This window comes from Mauremys reevesii, linkage group 4, assembly GCF_016161935.1.
Source record: "Mauremys reevesii isolate NIE-2019 linkage group 4, ASM1616193v1, whole genome shotgun sequence".
Lineage (NCBI taxonomy): Eukaryota > Metazoa > Chordata > Testudines > Geoemydidae > Mauremys > Mauremys reevesii.
In genome coordinates, this window is record NC_052626.1 from 60913661 (window position 1) to 60929245 (window position 15585).

The 15585-nt window shown below is 47.2% G+C and overlaps 1 protein-coding gene across 1 annotated transcript in view; it reads right to left on the reverse strand.

Annotated features, from left to right (window-relative positions):
* Positions 1–2230: 2230 nt before the first annotated feature.
* LTK (leukocyte receptor tyrosine kinase) overlaps positions 2231–15585 on the reverse strand; it is a 154116-nt gene continuing 140761 nt past the window's right edge. The window contains exons 24-28 of the mRNA XM_039534376.1: positions 14036–14128; positions 12572–12673; positions 10352–10486; positions 9403–9493; positions 2231–8636 (exon numbers count right to left, since the gene is read on the reverse strand). Coding sequence (XP_039390310.1) covers positions 7866–8636; positions 9403–9493; positions 10352–10486; positions 12572–12673; positions 14036–14128 — 1192 coding nt within the window. The 3' untranslated portion in view covers positions 2231–7865. The remainder of the gene's footprint in view (positions 8637–9402; positions 9494–10351; positions 10487–12571; positions 12674–14035; positions 14129–15585) is intronic.

Genomic DNA, 15585 nt, shown 5'->3' on the forward strand with positions numbered 1-15585 from the left:
AGTGCATCCCAATACTGAAGACCTATTTGATATAATAGGACTTGAGCCCTGAAGGTTTGAAGAGAAACCAGAACAAATACTTCCTTAACTGGTCACATCATGTGCTGTCATTTTGAATTTACTTCTACTCAAACTGAGCTCAGTCTAGAAAATGTTCCATCTCTTGCAATGGAAGGTTTCTTGGGAGGAACTGGGAAGTGTGTGACAAAAGAATCCTACTGTCTCCCAAGGGAAGGTCTTGTCTGTCAATGGTTTTCCCCCAATGAATGATTTATATCAGGGGTCTCAAACTCAAATGACCCCGAGGGCCGCATGAGGACTAGTGCATTGGCCCGAGGGCCGCATCACTGACACGCCCCCTTGCTGCCCCTGGCCCCACCCCCAATCCACCCCTTCCATGAGGCCCCGCCCCTGCCCTGTCTCTTCTCCACCTCCTCCCCTAAGCGGGCGGCTCCCCGCTCCTCCCCCCTCCCTCCTGGAAAGTGCTAAGCGCCACCAACAGCTGTTTGGTGGCTTGGTGGCGGGGCACTTAGGCGGCGGGGCACTTAGGCGGCGGGTCCCGGAACAGAAGGGGCCCCCCACTGCCGAAGACCGGGCTGCGCTTCGGCGGCGGCGGGTCCCTCTTTTTCCCCACCCCGGCCGGTCCCGCTTCCCACCCCGGCCCCGGTGGGTCTCGCTTCCTTCCCCGGCCCGGCCCGGGCCGGTCTCGCTTCCCTTTTCCCCCCACGGCCCGGCCCCGGTGGGTCCCGCTTCCCACCCAGGCCCCGGCCCGGCGGCTCCCGCTTCCCCCTCCCCCCCCTTACCCGAGCGCGTCTCCGGCGAGGCCTGAGCTTCGTCCCGCTCAGAGCCGCGTGGTGAGGGGCGGGCTGTGAGCTCCACGCCGAGCGCAGCGCTCAGCCCAGAGCTCCCAGCCCCGCCCCCTCCCCACGCGGCTCGGATCGGGGCGGGGCTCAGGCGCTCGGACGGAGACTTGGCGCTCTATGCACCGAGGCTCCAGGAGAGGGGCGGAGGCGGGAGCCTCCGCTTTTCTCTTGGGGGCCCCTGCGGAGCCCGGGGCAAATTGCCCCCTTTGCCCCCCCCTCTGGGCGGCCCTGGGGAGCTCTGCGGGCCGCAGGGAAGAGCTCCGCGGGCCGCATGTTTGAGACCCCTGATTTATATCAACTTTTGGAAGGGGCATTGAGTCACCTGTGTCTGCTCTAATAATCCTGCTGCCTCTGGAAGGGGTAGGGTGGAAATGGCATCCTCTGAGAATCCTGCTGTTTTGGAATGAGCATAAGGGGTGGGAGTGGAAGCACTGAGTTTGCTGCTGTTTCTGTAGACCCTGGTGGCACATGGCACACATCACTTCCAGTGTACCTTGTTTTTACTGGGGAAGCCCAAGGAGTTGCAAATAGAGGAAAGAGTAGTGAAATTCTGCATGGTGGGAAACCAGCACAGCTTTGTACTTCCAGGGAGGCGACTGTAGTCATTGGTCAGCTCTTGCCACCACAAAACAGGAGCACAGCCAAACTCCATTGCAGGTGAGAGCAGCAATTCAGGATATCATGGTGACTGTCCCCAGTGAACTAACTGAGGTTGGCTCAAGATTGTGCCTGTTGCTCCACTAGCTCCTGGAGGCATGGCTCCTGGCTGTCTTTAAGTTACGCACTGATAAAACACTCATGGATGATGAGGGAGGAGATCCTGCCCTGCTCAGGGCCAAAGAGCCCAGGGGCAGATTTTAAAAAGCATGTAAGCACCTGAAGATTTGGCTAGGCACCCAGTGGGACTTCCAAAAGCACACCGGTGCCTGAGTCCCATTGGTCTTAGGCATCCTACCTACCTATTGGTGTCTTTAGGTGCTTAGGTACCTTTACAAATCTGCCCCCAAGTCACGTGGAGTACAAAGGCCCATTTGAACTGGATCCCTTTGCCTATCAGAGAGGATCTATCTCTAATCCCACACTGAACTTAATGGCTTCCACAGGGATATAGGTACTGGCCCATGAAAATCTCTGCTTCAGTGTCCTAAAACCCAATGATTCACAGCAGCTGAGATGATCTCTCCACACTCAGAGCAGCTGATAACTCCAGCAGGGAACCCATACTAGGTGCTACCAGAGGAAGAGCAGTGCTCTGTCCTTTCAACCATCTGGCTCTGGGCTGGCAATTTTTCAGAGACCTAATTCTCTCCCCTGTATCCAGATGGTGTTAGCTTTAACACAGAGGACACCAAATAGACACTGTTAGCATCTCTTTATTTTTGTATTGCAAATATAGAAGTATACATTTATCTGGCTTGAAATTGCATAGAAGCAGAATTGGTATCTACTTATTTACAGTGACCCAAAGGGTAGGTCAGTGCAGTGTTGCCATAAGCAGTGGTAACAACAAATCAAAAGCAATTCAGTTAAATAAAGAAGTGGGACAAGGCTCTAGGGTCTCAACCGGTATGTCTACACTGCAATTAAACAGTCTGGCCTAGGTCGGCTGCAGGCTGATGTTTGGGCCTCGGGCTGGAGACCCACCCACCTTGTGAGGTCCCAGAGCTCTGGCTCCAGCCTGAGCATCTGTACTGCAATTTTACAGTCCCAGAGACTGAGCTCCAAGTCAGCTGACACAGGCCAGCTGTGGGCATTTAATTGCAGTGTAGAGATATCCAATGGTATTGTCCCTCATAAGGATGGGATTTTTTTTTTTTCCTAAATTAGGGTAGGAAGGGTAAACAGGCTGGGATGACAGAGGAAGGCCAGGTTCACATGGCAAACCCTTGCTAGTGTACCTATGGCAGTTAGGGCTGTGATTGACATAGCTTTGCTGGCAAAAATGCTTAGTGTAGAAGCAGTTATACTAATATATCTGCCATTTTGGCAGTATGGGGTGTGTGTGTGTGTGTCTATAATGGCAAAAGCTGCTTCCATACAAGGAGTACGCTCTTAGGATAGTATAGCTACACCAGCAAAGCGCTCCTAGTGTAGACCTGGCCCAAGATGGAGGACCAGCGAGAATGAAACCAACCTTAGGAAAGAGTTATGATAGCAGGGCTGGGGAGGGCATTTTCAGTCAATGGTATTTTAAACTGTGCCTATTTAGTTTAAAGCTTATTTAAAAGTGAGTGTCCGAAGAAGATATAAACTAGCTGGGGAAGGAGCATAGGGACTCAAGGAAAGTGGATATAAAAGGTGCCATGAGAGGGAAGCAGACAAAGGCAGAAAGTTAATTCCAAAAAAGAAAGACCAGTTAGACTCCTGATTCATTTGGTTTCTGTGTTACAGTTTAGAGAGGAAACTGTAACATAAGGGGGTTGTAAAAAGCAACATAAATCATCAATCAAAGCAAATAGGTGTAAGATTAAAACCTCATGAGCAAAAAAGCAGGGCCTGATTTCAAGACACTATTAAACGCTCACAGCATCTTAATCACTAGCCTGGGGGTGGGCGGGAGCTATAAATTACCTCCTCCAGACCACAACTGTACTGCTAGTGTAATGTCTCCTTTGTGCCTGCCACATGACTCAAAGGACATCTTTACTGCCCTGATGTCTTCAGACATCATCTGACTCCCAGGCAATGGAAAGTTGCCCATTAACTTCCAGGAGGAATGAGTAGGGCCCTTAAGACTATGCCAGAAAAAAGTATTTATATACACCTGTCTACTTAAAAAAAATACTTTGGTCATTTACACTAAGATATTAAAGCGCAAAGCTAAATGCAAAGATTAAAAGACCCATCAAGCTGAGCAGGGTTTTTATACAACATTCCCATGACGCACTAGTGTTTGAAGACTGTGTGGAAGGGTCCCATTTTTAAAGCACTTCCTCTGCCAGAACCAAATCCTTTGGGGCTTTAGCTACCATGCTAACCTAGTCCAATGCTGACGTTGGTTCGTTCATTTGCTATTGACTGAAAGTGTCTTAAAAATAAATAAAGGCAATTAAATCTGTTATCTGTAATCCTCTAATTTGGACATTCTAAGTGTATGAGTTATCAGGCTCAAGCTCCTCCCAGCATGTTAGGCCCTCAAGACTGTAGCATGTGCCATTGGTATGGTTAATTGTGCCTAGAGTAATAAGATTTTGGATTGGATATACATCATGAGAAGGGAATTATTAACAGCTCTCCTCTAGTGTACATAATATTTGTGGGTGGGATTTTCCAAGGCAGCTAAGTGAAATTCAATAGGACTGGTGCTCTTAACCTGGATGCTTTTGAACTGCCCCCCCCAACCCTCTTTATTGTGGGTAAATGTTCCATCTGTGCAGTTCTATGTTCTATCCTGCTCCTGGAAGGCTCCAGCTAGAATCAACTATGTGTAAGTAAGCAGCTTTTATCCAAGGGTGAGGGGGGAGAGGTTGGTTCTATTCCTGGGACTTGATGTTACATTTAGACGATGGTACCTAGATGCTGTGGTGAGGGGGGCCTGAGAAACACTGATGGTGATAGTGTCCCATTCTTAGCCTTAGCCCACCTCACTTCCTAACCTGTTGTTAATCGCTGTCTCGCTTTCTAAATTTGGGAATCAATGCAGTGCATCTGAACGGCGGGGAGGGGAATGGCACTGGCGTGAACTAGCCACAGTGCATGCAGGCACTCCACAGCATTCTTCGCTCATTTCTGAGCCTCGCTGTCACATCATTAAAAGGCATTAATTTTGGAGGATTGTGGGGTGGAGGTAGAATGTGCATGTGTTTCCTGTAGTCATCTCCAATGCAGAATGAAGCAGAACTGTCTAGTTCATAGTCAGTTTTGCAGTCTGGTGCATAGGCAGTTTGGTACTGGAAAAGGTCCAGCAAGGGAAGACAGTATGTTACTTCCCACCCCACTCACTCACCCCCCTGGCTCTGTTTTCTATACATCACCTTCTCCTTTGATATGTACCACCAATCTCACCAGAATAACGAAGGGCGGTGACATCTGAAAGTGGGTAGGCATAGCTGGCCCATGAAAGTGTGATCAGAACCAGCAAGTAAAGATCTCCATGTATCTGAATCACACCAGCGTGGGCAAATGCCTTCCCTGCACAGCCTCCGCTGCAGCTAACTTAAAGCTTAAACTCCACTGCAATAGGTCTTGACCCCTCCCAATTGTGAGAAACATGCAGCAGCAGCAGCAGAGAGTGAGTCACTACTATGGTGCCAACAGTTTAAGAACTTTTGATAGTGTATCTCTGGGGAAACAGGCAGTCATGAGTGAGCCATGGGAGTAAGAGTGTCTCCTGAGCTAGGAGAGAGTTGAATGCAGGGCAGAGGCATGCTACTGAGCAGAGGTGGGACGGGGACGGGGGGGAATCAAGGCTTATAGGTTCAGGCCAGTTGTGACAGAGGGGTAGTTGCTCCTTGTTGGCATACACCAGAGCTAGCCACGTAGAGCTGGAAGCAAGGCAGAAAACATGCTTAGCCTCTGGGAGGAGGAAGAATTGCTCACCAGTGTCTCTGCTAGTCAGTTAAGGATCTGCACTGAGGAGATCCCAGGACAGACCCTGTCCATTGCTCCCCATTTGGAAGGGTGGAAGCCAGGAAGCAGGGCCTCGGAGCTGGGAGTGGAAGGTGGATCAATGACAGGGTGCGTGGGGCTCTGAGAGGAAGACCACAGCAGAAGGGGGCAAGGGAGGAAAAAGTTCCTCTTAAAAGCAATAATAGTTATTAAATCGTATTTCCTTTCCGCCCCGTTTCTCCTGGAACAATCCCTCACATCTGGGAGCTACTTGTATCCTTACATCCATTTACCTCACACCAAGGATCATAATGAGGTGGTATTTTTGGCCATCAAGATCTATAATTCCATTACATCGATTCTGGTTTTCTCAATGCAAGCTCCATTGGCAGAAGTGGACCTATCACCACCAAAGGGGCTGAGAACTGATGGTGTTTGAAACTATCCATTCTATAGCCAGTGGTCCTGAAAAGTAGAGGAAGCTATGAGCCAAACTGTAAGTCACTGACTGCCCTTAAGCCTGAGTTGGAGACACTCGGCACTTCTTGTTGGTGTGAAATGGAATGCAACCACTTCAGCTGTGTGCCTCTCCGCACCACACATGAGTTGTTGTTGCAGAGGAAATGGAATCTGTGCTTACAGTTAACCATCTCCTTCGAGGAGACTGCTTGTTATGCTAAATTGCGTACACAGACTGTATGCCTATGCGGGGTGTGAAGTGATCCTGACCACTATGAATGCAGCAGCCACTCTTCACTCAGGAAACATAGGTGAGGTGTAAGGCAGAGATCTCGGTGTATTCACACTTTGGTTTCCTGTCTGAAGGGAACAGCTTCTTTATGAAACATGTATGTATCCTTGGGGCTCTCCTTTCACACTAAACATAAAGATAATGATTGAAGCAGCTACACTTCGGATAGACTCTACAGATCAATAAAGTTTTGGGGCACCCTTTCCATCCTCCCTTCATACAGCTAACCCTCCCCTGTTACCTGAACGTTGGCAGCTGGGAATTCAGAAATGGCACCAGGGCAAAGCACTTCTGAGAGGTTTTGGGGCATATAACCAACGCTGGCTTTACCTTTTCAGTCTCTGTTTGGTAGGCTCTAACCAGTAAATATCAGATTACCTGCAAACTACAGTAGGAAGCCTTTCTTCCAGAACAAGGACCTGCCTCCTTAACCGACAGCGCTGCACTATTAAGAGGTCAAGAAGAAACTATATTCTGCTGTAAGGACTTCCCACAAGGAGCGACAGGTACATAAAACCAAGCTGTTGTTTGGACTTCCAAGGTGGCTGAAGTATCCAATCCTGCTTTATGAAGAGGCATTTTAAGATTTATGTTCAAATAAAACACTTCTTGGTGGTTTCCCTTCAAGATGCACTCCTCGCCTCAGTTAAGTCCACCTCAGAGGAGTTTCTATATTATGTATGTAAAATAAACAACATCAAGAGCCCAGCATTCTACAGTAATGAGCCTAAATCTTCAGTTTATAGCAGTGGTGCCACTGTAATAGGGGCTATTACTGCTGAATACTAGAGTCCTTTTAAAAATAAAGTTCATCCCAGGTACAGTCCATTTAAAGAAAGGAAAAGTCCAGTTCTCACAACGTAGTGTAGTTGGGCATTGATTAGAACTTTTTCCCAAACCTCCAGGGCCAGGAACTGTGAGGTAAGTTAGCCCCTGAGGTAAGAAGCAAGTTTTCTTCACCAGTCAAAGGGATGCAATCAACTCCATTACTTATTTTTTAAAATACATAATTTGTTTTCTCTTCATGTTTTTAAAAACATGCTCTGAGGAGCCTGAAATAATATTTTCCCCTCCCACTTCTTCTGTTTTTTCTCAGTTACAGCATTGATTTCAATTTAATGTTCCTCTGGTATTTCTGCTGATAAAGCAAGTGCAAACGTGGCTGTATTTGGTTACTTCCCTGTCAGGGCACCAGCATGATTGGAATGTGAAAAGCTCTGGGGAACACAATGGCCTTTATAAGTTTGCTGCTGCTGCCACAGCACATGATTTTTGGTATGTTAGATCAAAAGAGTGGTTATGTTGTTTGTCATTTCCAGCCAACTGTAACAATTGGATGGTAGGTTTGTTTTGTTTTTTCTTTCACCTGAGCAGATTGAGAGTGATTCCTTTCATGAACCACTGGACTCTGAGTCAGTGCAGCAATGCCATTGTTAGTTATATCCTGAAATCAGTGGCACTGGCTCAATAGGAGGGAACACTCTTGATGGAATGAAGTAGCAAATGCAATTTTCCTCATTAGATTGAGAATCCAGTGTGTCGGAGGATGCAGCAGAACACTTCTGATGTTAAAACATTACCCATCTGAAAGGATCTGAAAGTTGAATGGAGGAAATAAGAGACCAAATAAGAAGTTCCAGTTTGCCCTTTCAGATACATACACTCCCAGTGTGAGGTCCTGACCTTTGGAGGAACATTTCCTGTTATACTGGTGTAACACTCAGGTCGTCTGACAAGGAGAGGCCAGAGTCCCTCTCTCTTGATGTTTTCTCTGGCTTACAAAAAGGCTTCCCATCCCTGTGCAGACTGGTGCTCCTCAGCACCCCTGCTCTACCCACTGCCAAAGCCGAAGGCCGATCAGTGACATAGTAGAGATCATCATATGCATAATTCACATTGCCGCAGGGGAAAGTCTGTAGCTTCACCAGTTCTATCCCACCGATATTCCTTTGAGGACAGTGGCTTCTGCTCGGAGAGGCTGGTGATGCCCGAGAACTAGGGGAGGAGCTGCAGTTCCCATCAAAACCTGAATCTTCTCGCTCTGTGGTTGATTTGAGCTTGGCATTGGGACAGGAGCGACAGATATTTTCCATCACCCAGGATCCATAGGTTGGGTTCCAAAGGTTTTTGGTTTTGTGTGGTCTGTGTGCCGGCTGACTGCTTGATTCCAGCCTCTGGTTCGAGGTCTGTTGGAACCATGACCCACTGCTGGAATCAGTGAGGCATGGTAGGCTGGGACCTCTGCCAGTCCAATTGCCAAGGTTCTCCACCAGCAGCTCCTGTGGACATTGTCCAGCTTTATGCCCTGCATTATGGGTTTCTAATGCTTTGGGAGCCAGCTGAGGTGTGAGTGATGGATTCACCAGGAAAGGGACCATCCCACTGGAACTATTTGGGCACATCACAGAGCTCCCCTCATCCTCTGATGCTGGTCCACACTCAATGGGCAGCTCTGTGTTGATCACATCAGGGTCCTGAAACAAAGGATTCAGTAATCACATTTTACTTTCTGAGCATGTCCAGTTGTGACTTTTCAACACACTTTTTCAAGGAAGTGCTCAGAAAAGTGAGAGGATGATAGCAGTAGTTAGCGCCAGCAATGTGTCGTGCAGCCATGCATTGTGCAAGCTGCCAGGTACCATTCTGATGGTGCACCTCACTTACGATTTGCCAACACATTTCATTTTAGGGCTTCTTTTGAACACAGGCTGCCATTTTGTGATGCCTTATTGATATTAATGAGTAGGCAAAGATCACCAACATCTAATAATTTCCTCTTGCATCTTAAATTAGGCTTGGATCCAGGTCTCCAGCAGCAAAAGGCTAGCAGCTTATCAACCCCCCGTGCCCTCTCACCCCCCTCTTCCATGCCAGTTCAGCTGTGACTTTCAAGGAAGTTTGAAAAAACTTGTTGAAGAGTGAAGTAAGGGCCTTAGAAGTTGTGATGGGCTCTGGAAACCTTTCCATCACAAAATCAAAGAGACTTCACTACTGAATGAGCTGGGAGGTGGAAGCAGACACTTTTCATAGGAAGGGATTGTATGCATGCTGGTAGGGTGGAGGTAGGTGAGATGAGAGAGATGTACAGAAGCACAAATGAAAATACTAGCTGAAGTATACGCCAAGCACAAAGGGAATTGGGAAAGTAATTAGCCAATCAGAGCAATCCATTCCCTCTGTTTTGGGTAATGATGTTTGTATCATAGGATGATCTGGTGCCATAAACAAGTAAAAACTTACCTGTGTGCAGTACTTGATTCTTTCCAGAATGGTGGAGAAATTGGGCCGGTACTCTGGACTGTGCTGCCAACATTGCGTCATGATCCGGTAACTTGAGACATAAATACATATTTATGCCACTTAGTAATAAATAATAAATCAAACCCACAAATCAATATGGATTCATTTTTCAGGTCTGTCTCTGGGCCCAGTTCTCAGGTCCAGAAGAACTGCACTCAGCACAGGACCCAAGGGGCAGGGCAAAATTGGCCATGTGTCATTTTCATGTTCCCTGATCCTGGGGCCATGGGGGGAAGGGAAGGTGCAATTACTCAGTGTAGCTCTAATTTGTGCCCAGCTGTCAATAGTTCCAAGGGGATTTTCTGGCAAATGGAGAATTTCTGGAGAGCACCTGTGCATGCTTCAGTCATGCTTTCTGTCCTCCGGCCACACACCTGATATGCTTCCTAAGGCAGGTGAGTATTCACCACATCGAGGAAATCTGCTGGTAGTTGGTGGCAAAGAGGGCCTGTACAAGACCCCAGAACTGGAGCCTGTATTTTTAATTGTATGGAAATTTATTGGTGATGAAAGTTGCCAGGTTACCAGCCCTAGACATTGAAGTCATCATTTTATTCACAGAACAGGTATAACATGGAAATAGCAATATAACCTTCCTCGCTTTGCCCTGCTTATGTGCCTCAATCAGGTTTTGGAAGGACCCTCTGGTATGAGGTAAGTGTGTAACTGAATCTCCCATTCCCATTGAACCCTGGGCCTCTCTGCTGAGACTGCTAAATGGGTATCAATTAATGGTGTTCTTAACTGAAACTTGTGTTAACCTTTGAGGAAAACCTAGGGTAAATAGTTGTTTCATTTTGGGTGTAGAGAGGGTGGCAGCCATCTTTGATTAGCCAATCTGAATGTTTACTAGCCTTTGACTTGTATCTAAGGGTGAGGAGATACTCACACAGGCCCTGGGCAGTTCTTTGGTGGATCCATTCTTCCTCCACTAGTGACAAATTCCAGCACCTCCTGGTTGGTTTTGCAAGGATAGGGCATGTAGCCTAATGAGAAGATCTCCCACAGCAGCACACCAAAGGACCTGCCACAGAAACCAGCCAACAATGCCCCTTAGGCTTTGATTCGTACCCTATTGGCTTTAGAATTTGGTGTAAAAGGTCTTCAGACAACACTATCTTGGCGCAGCATCCTAAAGCTCCAGATTAATCATACTGACAGAAAATCAGTGTGACTAAAATAAGGATTTGTCTATACTGGAAAGATAATTTGGATGAAGTTGGGGTGTGAAGTTAAAGCACAATAGCTATTTCGGAATAACTCCATGTGTAGACAAACCCTTAGAATCAATCTGGATTGTCACCCAAACCTAATTTTGTGAGGTTCCAAAATGTCAGAATAACTCGTTTTAAAGTGGTGTTTCTCTCTGCACTACCTGGCTCTTGAAGTGGAAATACCAAAGAACCATTAAGGTGGCATATCTGGCTTGACTGGCAACATAAAAGTATCAGACATTGCATGAGAGTTCCACTTTCTGTAGACTCAAGATGTTTGCATAGGTGTCCAAACATTTGAATGTTCATAATACAAGAATAAGGGGACAGCCAATGAAACTGAAAGGTCACACATTTAAAATTGATCACAGGGAGCTCTTTTTTGCACAACACGTTTAACCTAGCAAACTCCCTGTCACAAGATATCATTGAGACCAAGGGTGAAATGCTGGCTCCACTGAAGTCAATATAAGTTTTGCCACTGACTTCAATCGTACCAGAATTTCACCAATCCCTGTCTGATGGAAGCTAGGAAGAAACTTCTGCTAAAGGTAGGTTATCTATAATTGCCCAGTACAGGGACTGTCACACTTTCCTTTGAAATATCTGGTGCTGGCCACTGACTGGTCTGCTCTGATATGACAGATAATCTATTCCTAATCTTTTGAAGGTCCAGGCATTGCTAATTAAATACATTGTCAGGGAACTGGATCAGTGTGGCATTGGAAGCAATGTGCCAGCATCGCTTTAAGAGGATACTGCACTGATAGACACAGTTCTTGATTACACTGAACACCTTCCGTTTTCCAGTATGTTTTCACAAATGCTCTGCTGATGGAGATACTTATTTAAAACAGAAAAAGTTTATCTGAAAGGCATTTATATAAATACCATTCCCTCAGCAGCTAGCTAGAGCTTCCACGTAAGTCTACTGTCATTTTATATTTCAGTGTCTCAGCAATCCAGTGTGATTACGGAGATAGCAGCAACTAAGAAGTCTTTCAGCTATGGATGCTGAGTGACCGATGCTGAGGGCTGACAAGTTAGAAGTGTCTGACAGTGATGTTATTGAAAATCAGGCTCCTGCTTGTTTGGATTTTAAAAGTGCTTTAATATCAGGCATTTAAACTGCCCTTCCTCTCTGCATTTTGCTGCCCCATACTGCAAATGTGCAGTCCTGCAGCCAGCTTTTGCAACCTGGACATGCTGCACCACTAGTACCTTAGCATAGTGTTAGGGCACTGCAAGGCTGACAGAGATGCTGTCAACCAGCTCCTCCTTTCCACGGGCTGCAGCTCCTGGCAGTGGAAAGCCCTGTTAGAGTCAGGGGTTCAGTGGTGCAAACCTGCTGTAAGACCTGGTCTGCTAGATGGCCCAGAACCATCTGGAGCAGTCCATAAAGTAGGCAAGGCTGGGTGAAGGCATAAAGTCGGCAAGGCAGAGATGAAGCAGGGTCAGCACACATGGGAAATACACTGATTAAGCAGATCTTCCAGGCAGTCCCTGCCAGGTAAAGAGGAGCAGCAGCATCTTCCGTCAGCAGTGAACTCTGCTTCTGGGACAGCTGTCCCCCGGGCTGTAAATTGTAGCCATTCATAGCATAACATGAAGGGGTGCTGCATACCCAAAGGAGTGTGTGTATTTTTATGTATTCTATTTATGTTGGGCCAGATTCTTAAATTCTCACTCAGGGCTCATTTAGTCAAAACTCTAATTTAAGTCAAAGTGAAGATTTCTTGATTTCTCCTGTTAGGACTTTGGGCAACTTTGACATGTTTAAAGCTTTATTGGTGAGAAGACCTCAATTCCTGATGACCAGCTGATGTCTCCACACGTGCATTGGACTCCCTAAACCCCGCCCCAGCTTGCAGACGTGAGTAAAAGGTAATAGTCACCAGGTATCAGTCTTGGAGGTGAAGATCCCCTCTAAGAAAGCCTCTGGTGGCATCCACTTGACAGGCAGCATGGCTCTCCCTCCTTTGCGATAGTAGCTGGCTCTGGGAAGATGAAATGCAAGCAAGGAGAATTAAGGGCTTAGAATCAAATTCCATGGGGCTGAAATGGGTCAGATGAATAATGAGTCTTTCCCACTACACCCCAATTGGGGGCAGAATAAACCCAGACAATTCTGTGTGAGAATTGATAAGCAAGAACTTAGTAACCCTCAGAGTTGATAAAAGAGACGAAAATGAATTATTTAAAGATGATTCCTGGGCGAAACAGGGTCTTTGCACAAATTCAAGAAGCTTGGCCTCTGGTTCAGTGATGGAAGAGGCTAACAACTGAACCAGGGCCTCCTGAAGAACGTGATGCCTTGAAGAATTCACTTATTTTTGGACGGCCAGATGAATGCTTGGCTCTGTATCCTGTTTTCCCATCATTGAAACTCCACCACAGAGACTGGTTCCCGAATGATTTCCTGGCCTGGTTTTCCTGTTGCCTGCACTTTGTGTGGTCACCTGCACCGGTGCACACTGAATGGGAAGCAGGTCTCAAGTGCAGCTATTTTGAGCTGGGGTGGATTTTACACCCACTTTGTGCAGGTGCAATGACTGTCCAAGGTAGGGTGACCAGATGTCCCGATTTTATAGAGACAGTCCCGATTTTTGGATCTTTTTCTTATATAGGCTCCTATTACCCCCCCCCCCCACCTCGTCCCGATTTTTCACACTTGCTGTCTGGTCACCCTAGTCCAAGGTGCAGGGCAACAGTGCAGTGTTAGCAGCAAAGAATCCTGTGGCACCTTATAGACTAACAGACGTTTTGCAGCATGAGCTTTCGTGGGTGAATACCCACTTCTTCGGATGCAAGTGCAGTGTTATTATTTCAGACACCTTGTGTTTGTCACTAGGTTTTTTTAAAACTTAAGTGCACTGAATGCCAATGAGCTGGAATTGGTGAATGCATTTGTTCATGCTAGTCTGGACCCCAGAAACATTAGTGGTGTGCCCCAAGGCCCTGCCTGGAACAAACCTACATGGAATGTCCAGATTAGCATGTGCAAATGTGTTCGCTCAGTGGCTTTCAACCTCTTTTCAGTTGCGGACCCCTAAACATTTTGAATGGAGGTGTGGACCCCTTTGGAAATCTTAGACATAGTGTGCAGAAGCCCAGGGGTCCACAGACCACAGGTTGAAAACCACTGTGTTAGCTAACTTAACTGACAAGCAATTAACTGGAGTAAATATTCTAGTGTAGACAACTCCCCTAGAGATAATGGCTGGCTCCACTGGGGTGATTCTAGCTCAGCTGTCATGGGACAGCTCATATTTTTCAGACATACATGTGATCCCTCCACACTCTGGAGATGTCATTTCAGTTACTTTTCTCCAAGCAAATGGAACACTCTTGCCCCTTACCTGTATATATCTCGGGCCATTCCAAAATCACCAATTTTGGCTACTCGTCCTGTCCCAATGCAGGTCAGCAGGCAGTTCCTTGCAGCTATGTCCCTTAAAAGAGAAATGGAGTTATGAATTATAATACCTTACGAAATGGTTACCAGGATAACTGCACTTCCAACACACATTGGTCTCTCCAGGTGCCACCCCCACTTTAGGTGTCAGGCCTCATGCTTATTTAGGGTGGAAACATGCATTTCTCTCATTCTCAGGCCAGGTGGCAGTCCTCTGTATCACCAGTGATCAATGTAGCAGATCTGCCTTGGGCTCAGACCTTTGGTACTATTTCCTTGGGGACACAGGTGTTGGAACTAGGGGTGCTGCTGCACCCCCTGGCTTGAAGTGGTTTCCATCATATACAGGGTTTACAGTTTGGTTCAATGGCTCTCAGCACCCTTACTGTACAAATTGTTCCAGCCCCCCTGCCTGGGGACAATCTTCTTAGTGTATGTGCAACGTGGCTCAGATGGTACGTGACCAGGATTCATCACAGATATTGGTCTGCTAGTTGGATCCTTAGCTTCCCCAGCTTGGGCCAGGTACTGACAGGGAGTGCAATGTGAACTCCGATCCATGCCCACCCCTTGAGGATGACTGTGGTCAGGGGCGGCTCTAGACATTTCGCTGCCCCAAGCACGGCAGCATGCCGCGGGGGGCACTCTGCCGGTCGCTGGTCCTGCGGCTCCGGTGGACTGCGGGAGGTCCACCGGAGCCGCGGAACCAGCGGACCCTCCGCAGGCATGCTGCCGAAGGCAGCCTACCTGCCACCCTCCCGGTGACTGGCAGAGCGCCCCCCGCGGCATGCCACCCCAAGCATGTGCTTGGCATGCTGGGGCCTGGAGCCGCCCCTGACTGTGGTAATTAGTGACCAAGCAGCTTCCTTAAAGTAAAGTATCATTTATTTGGAACAAAAGGATTTCAGAAAAAAAATTCTAAAATTAATAAACCAGCCTAAACTGCAAAGCCTGCATTTCCCTAATGCTTACCGTCCCCTGGATCTGAACAGGCCCAATTTCGTTAGACTCCCACTGCAACGTCTGTCTGTGCCAGCCAGCTCAGCGGTTTGAGCACTGACCTGCTCAAACCCAGGGTTGTGAGTTCAATCCTGGAGGGGGGCCATTTAGGGATCTGGGGTAAAAATATGTCTGGGGATTGGTCCTGCTTTGAGCAGGGGGTTGGACTAGATGACCCCCTGAGGTCCCTTCCAACCCTGAGATTCTATGATTGACTGGCTAGACTAGGGGTAGGCAACCTATGGCACGGGCGCCGAAGGCGGCACACGAGCTGATTTTCAGTGGCACTCAGAGTGCCTGGGTCCTGGCCACTGGTCTGGGGGGCTCTGCATTTTATTTAATTTTAAATGAAGCTTCTTAAACATTTTAAAAACCTTATTTACTTTACATACAACAATAGTTTAGTTATATATTATAGACTTATAGAAAGAGACCTTCTAAGAACATTAAAATGTATGACTGGCACCCGAAACCTTAAATTAGAGTGAACGAATG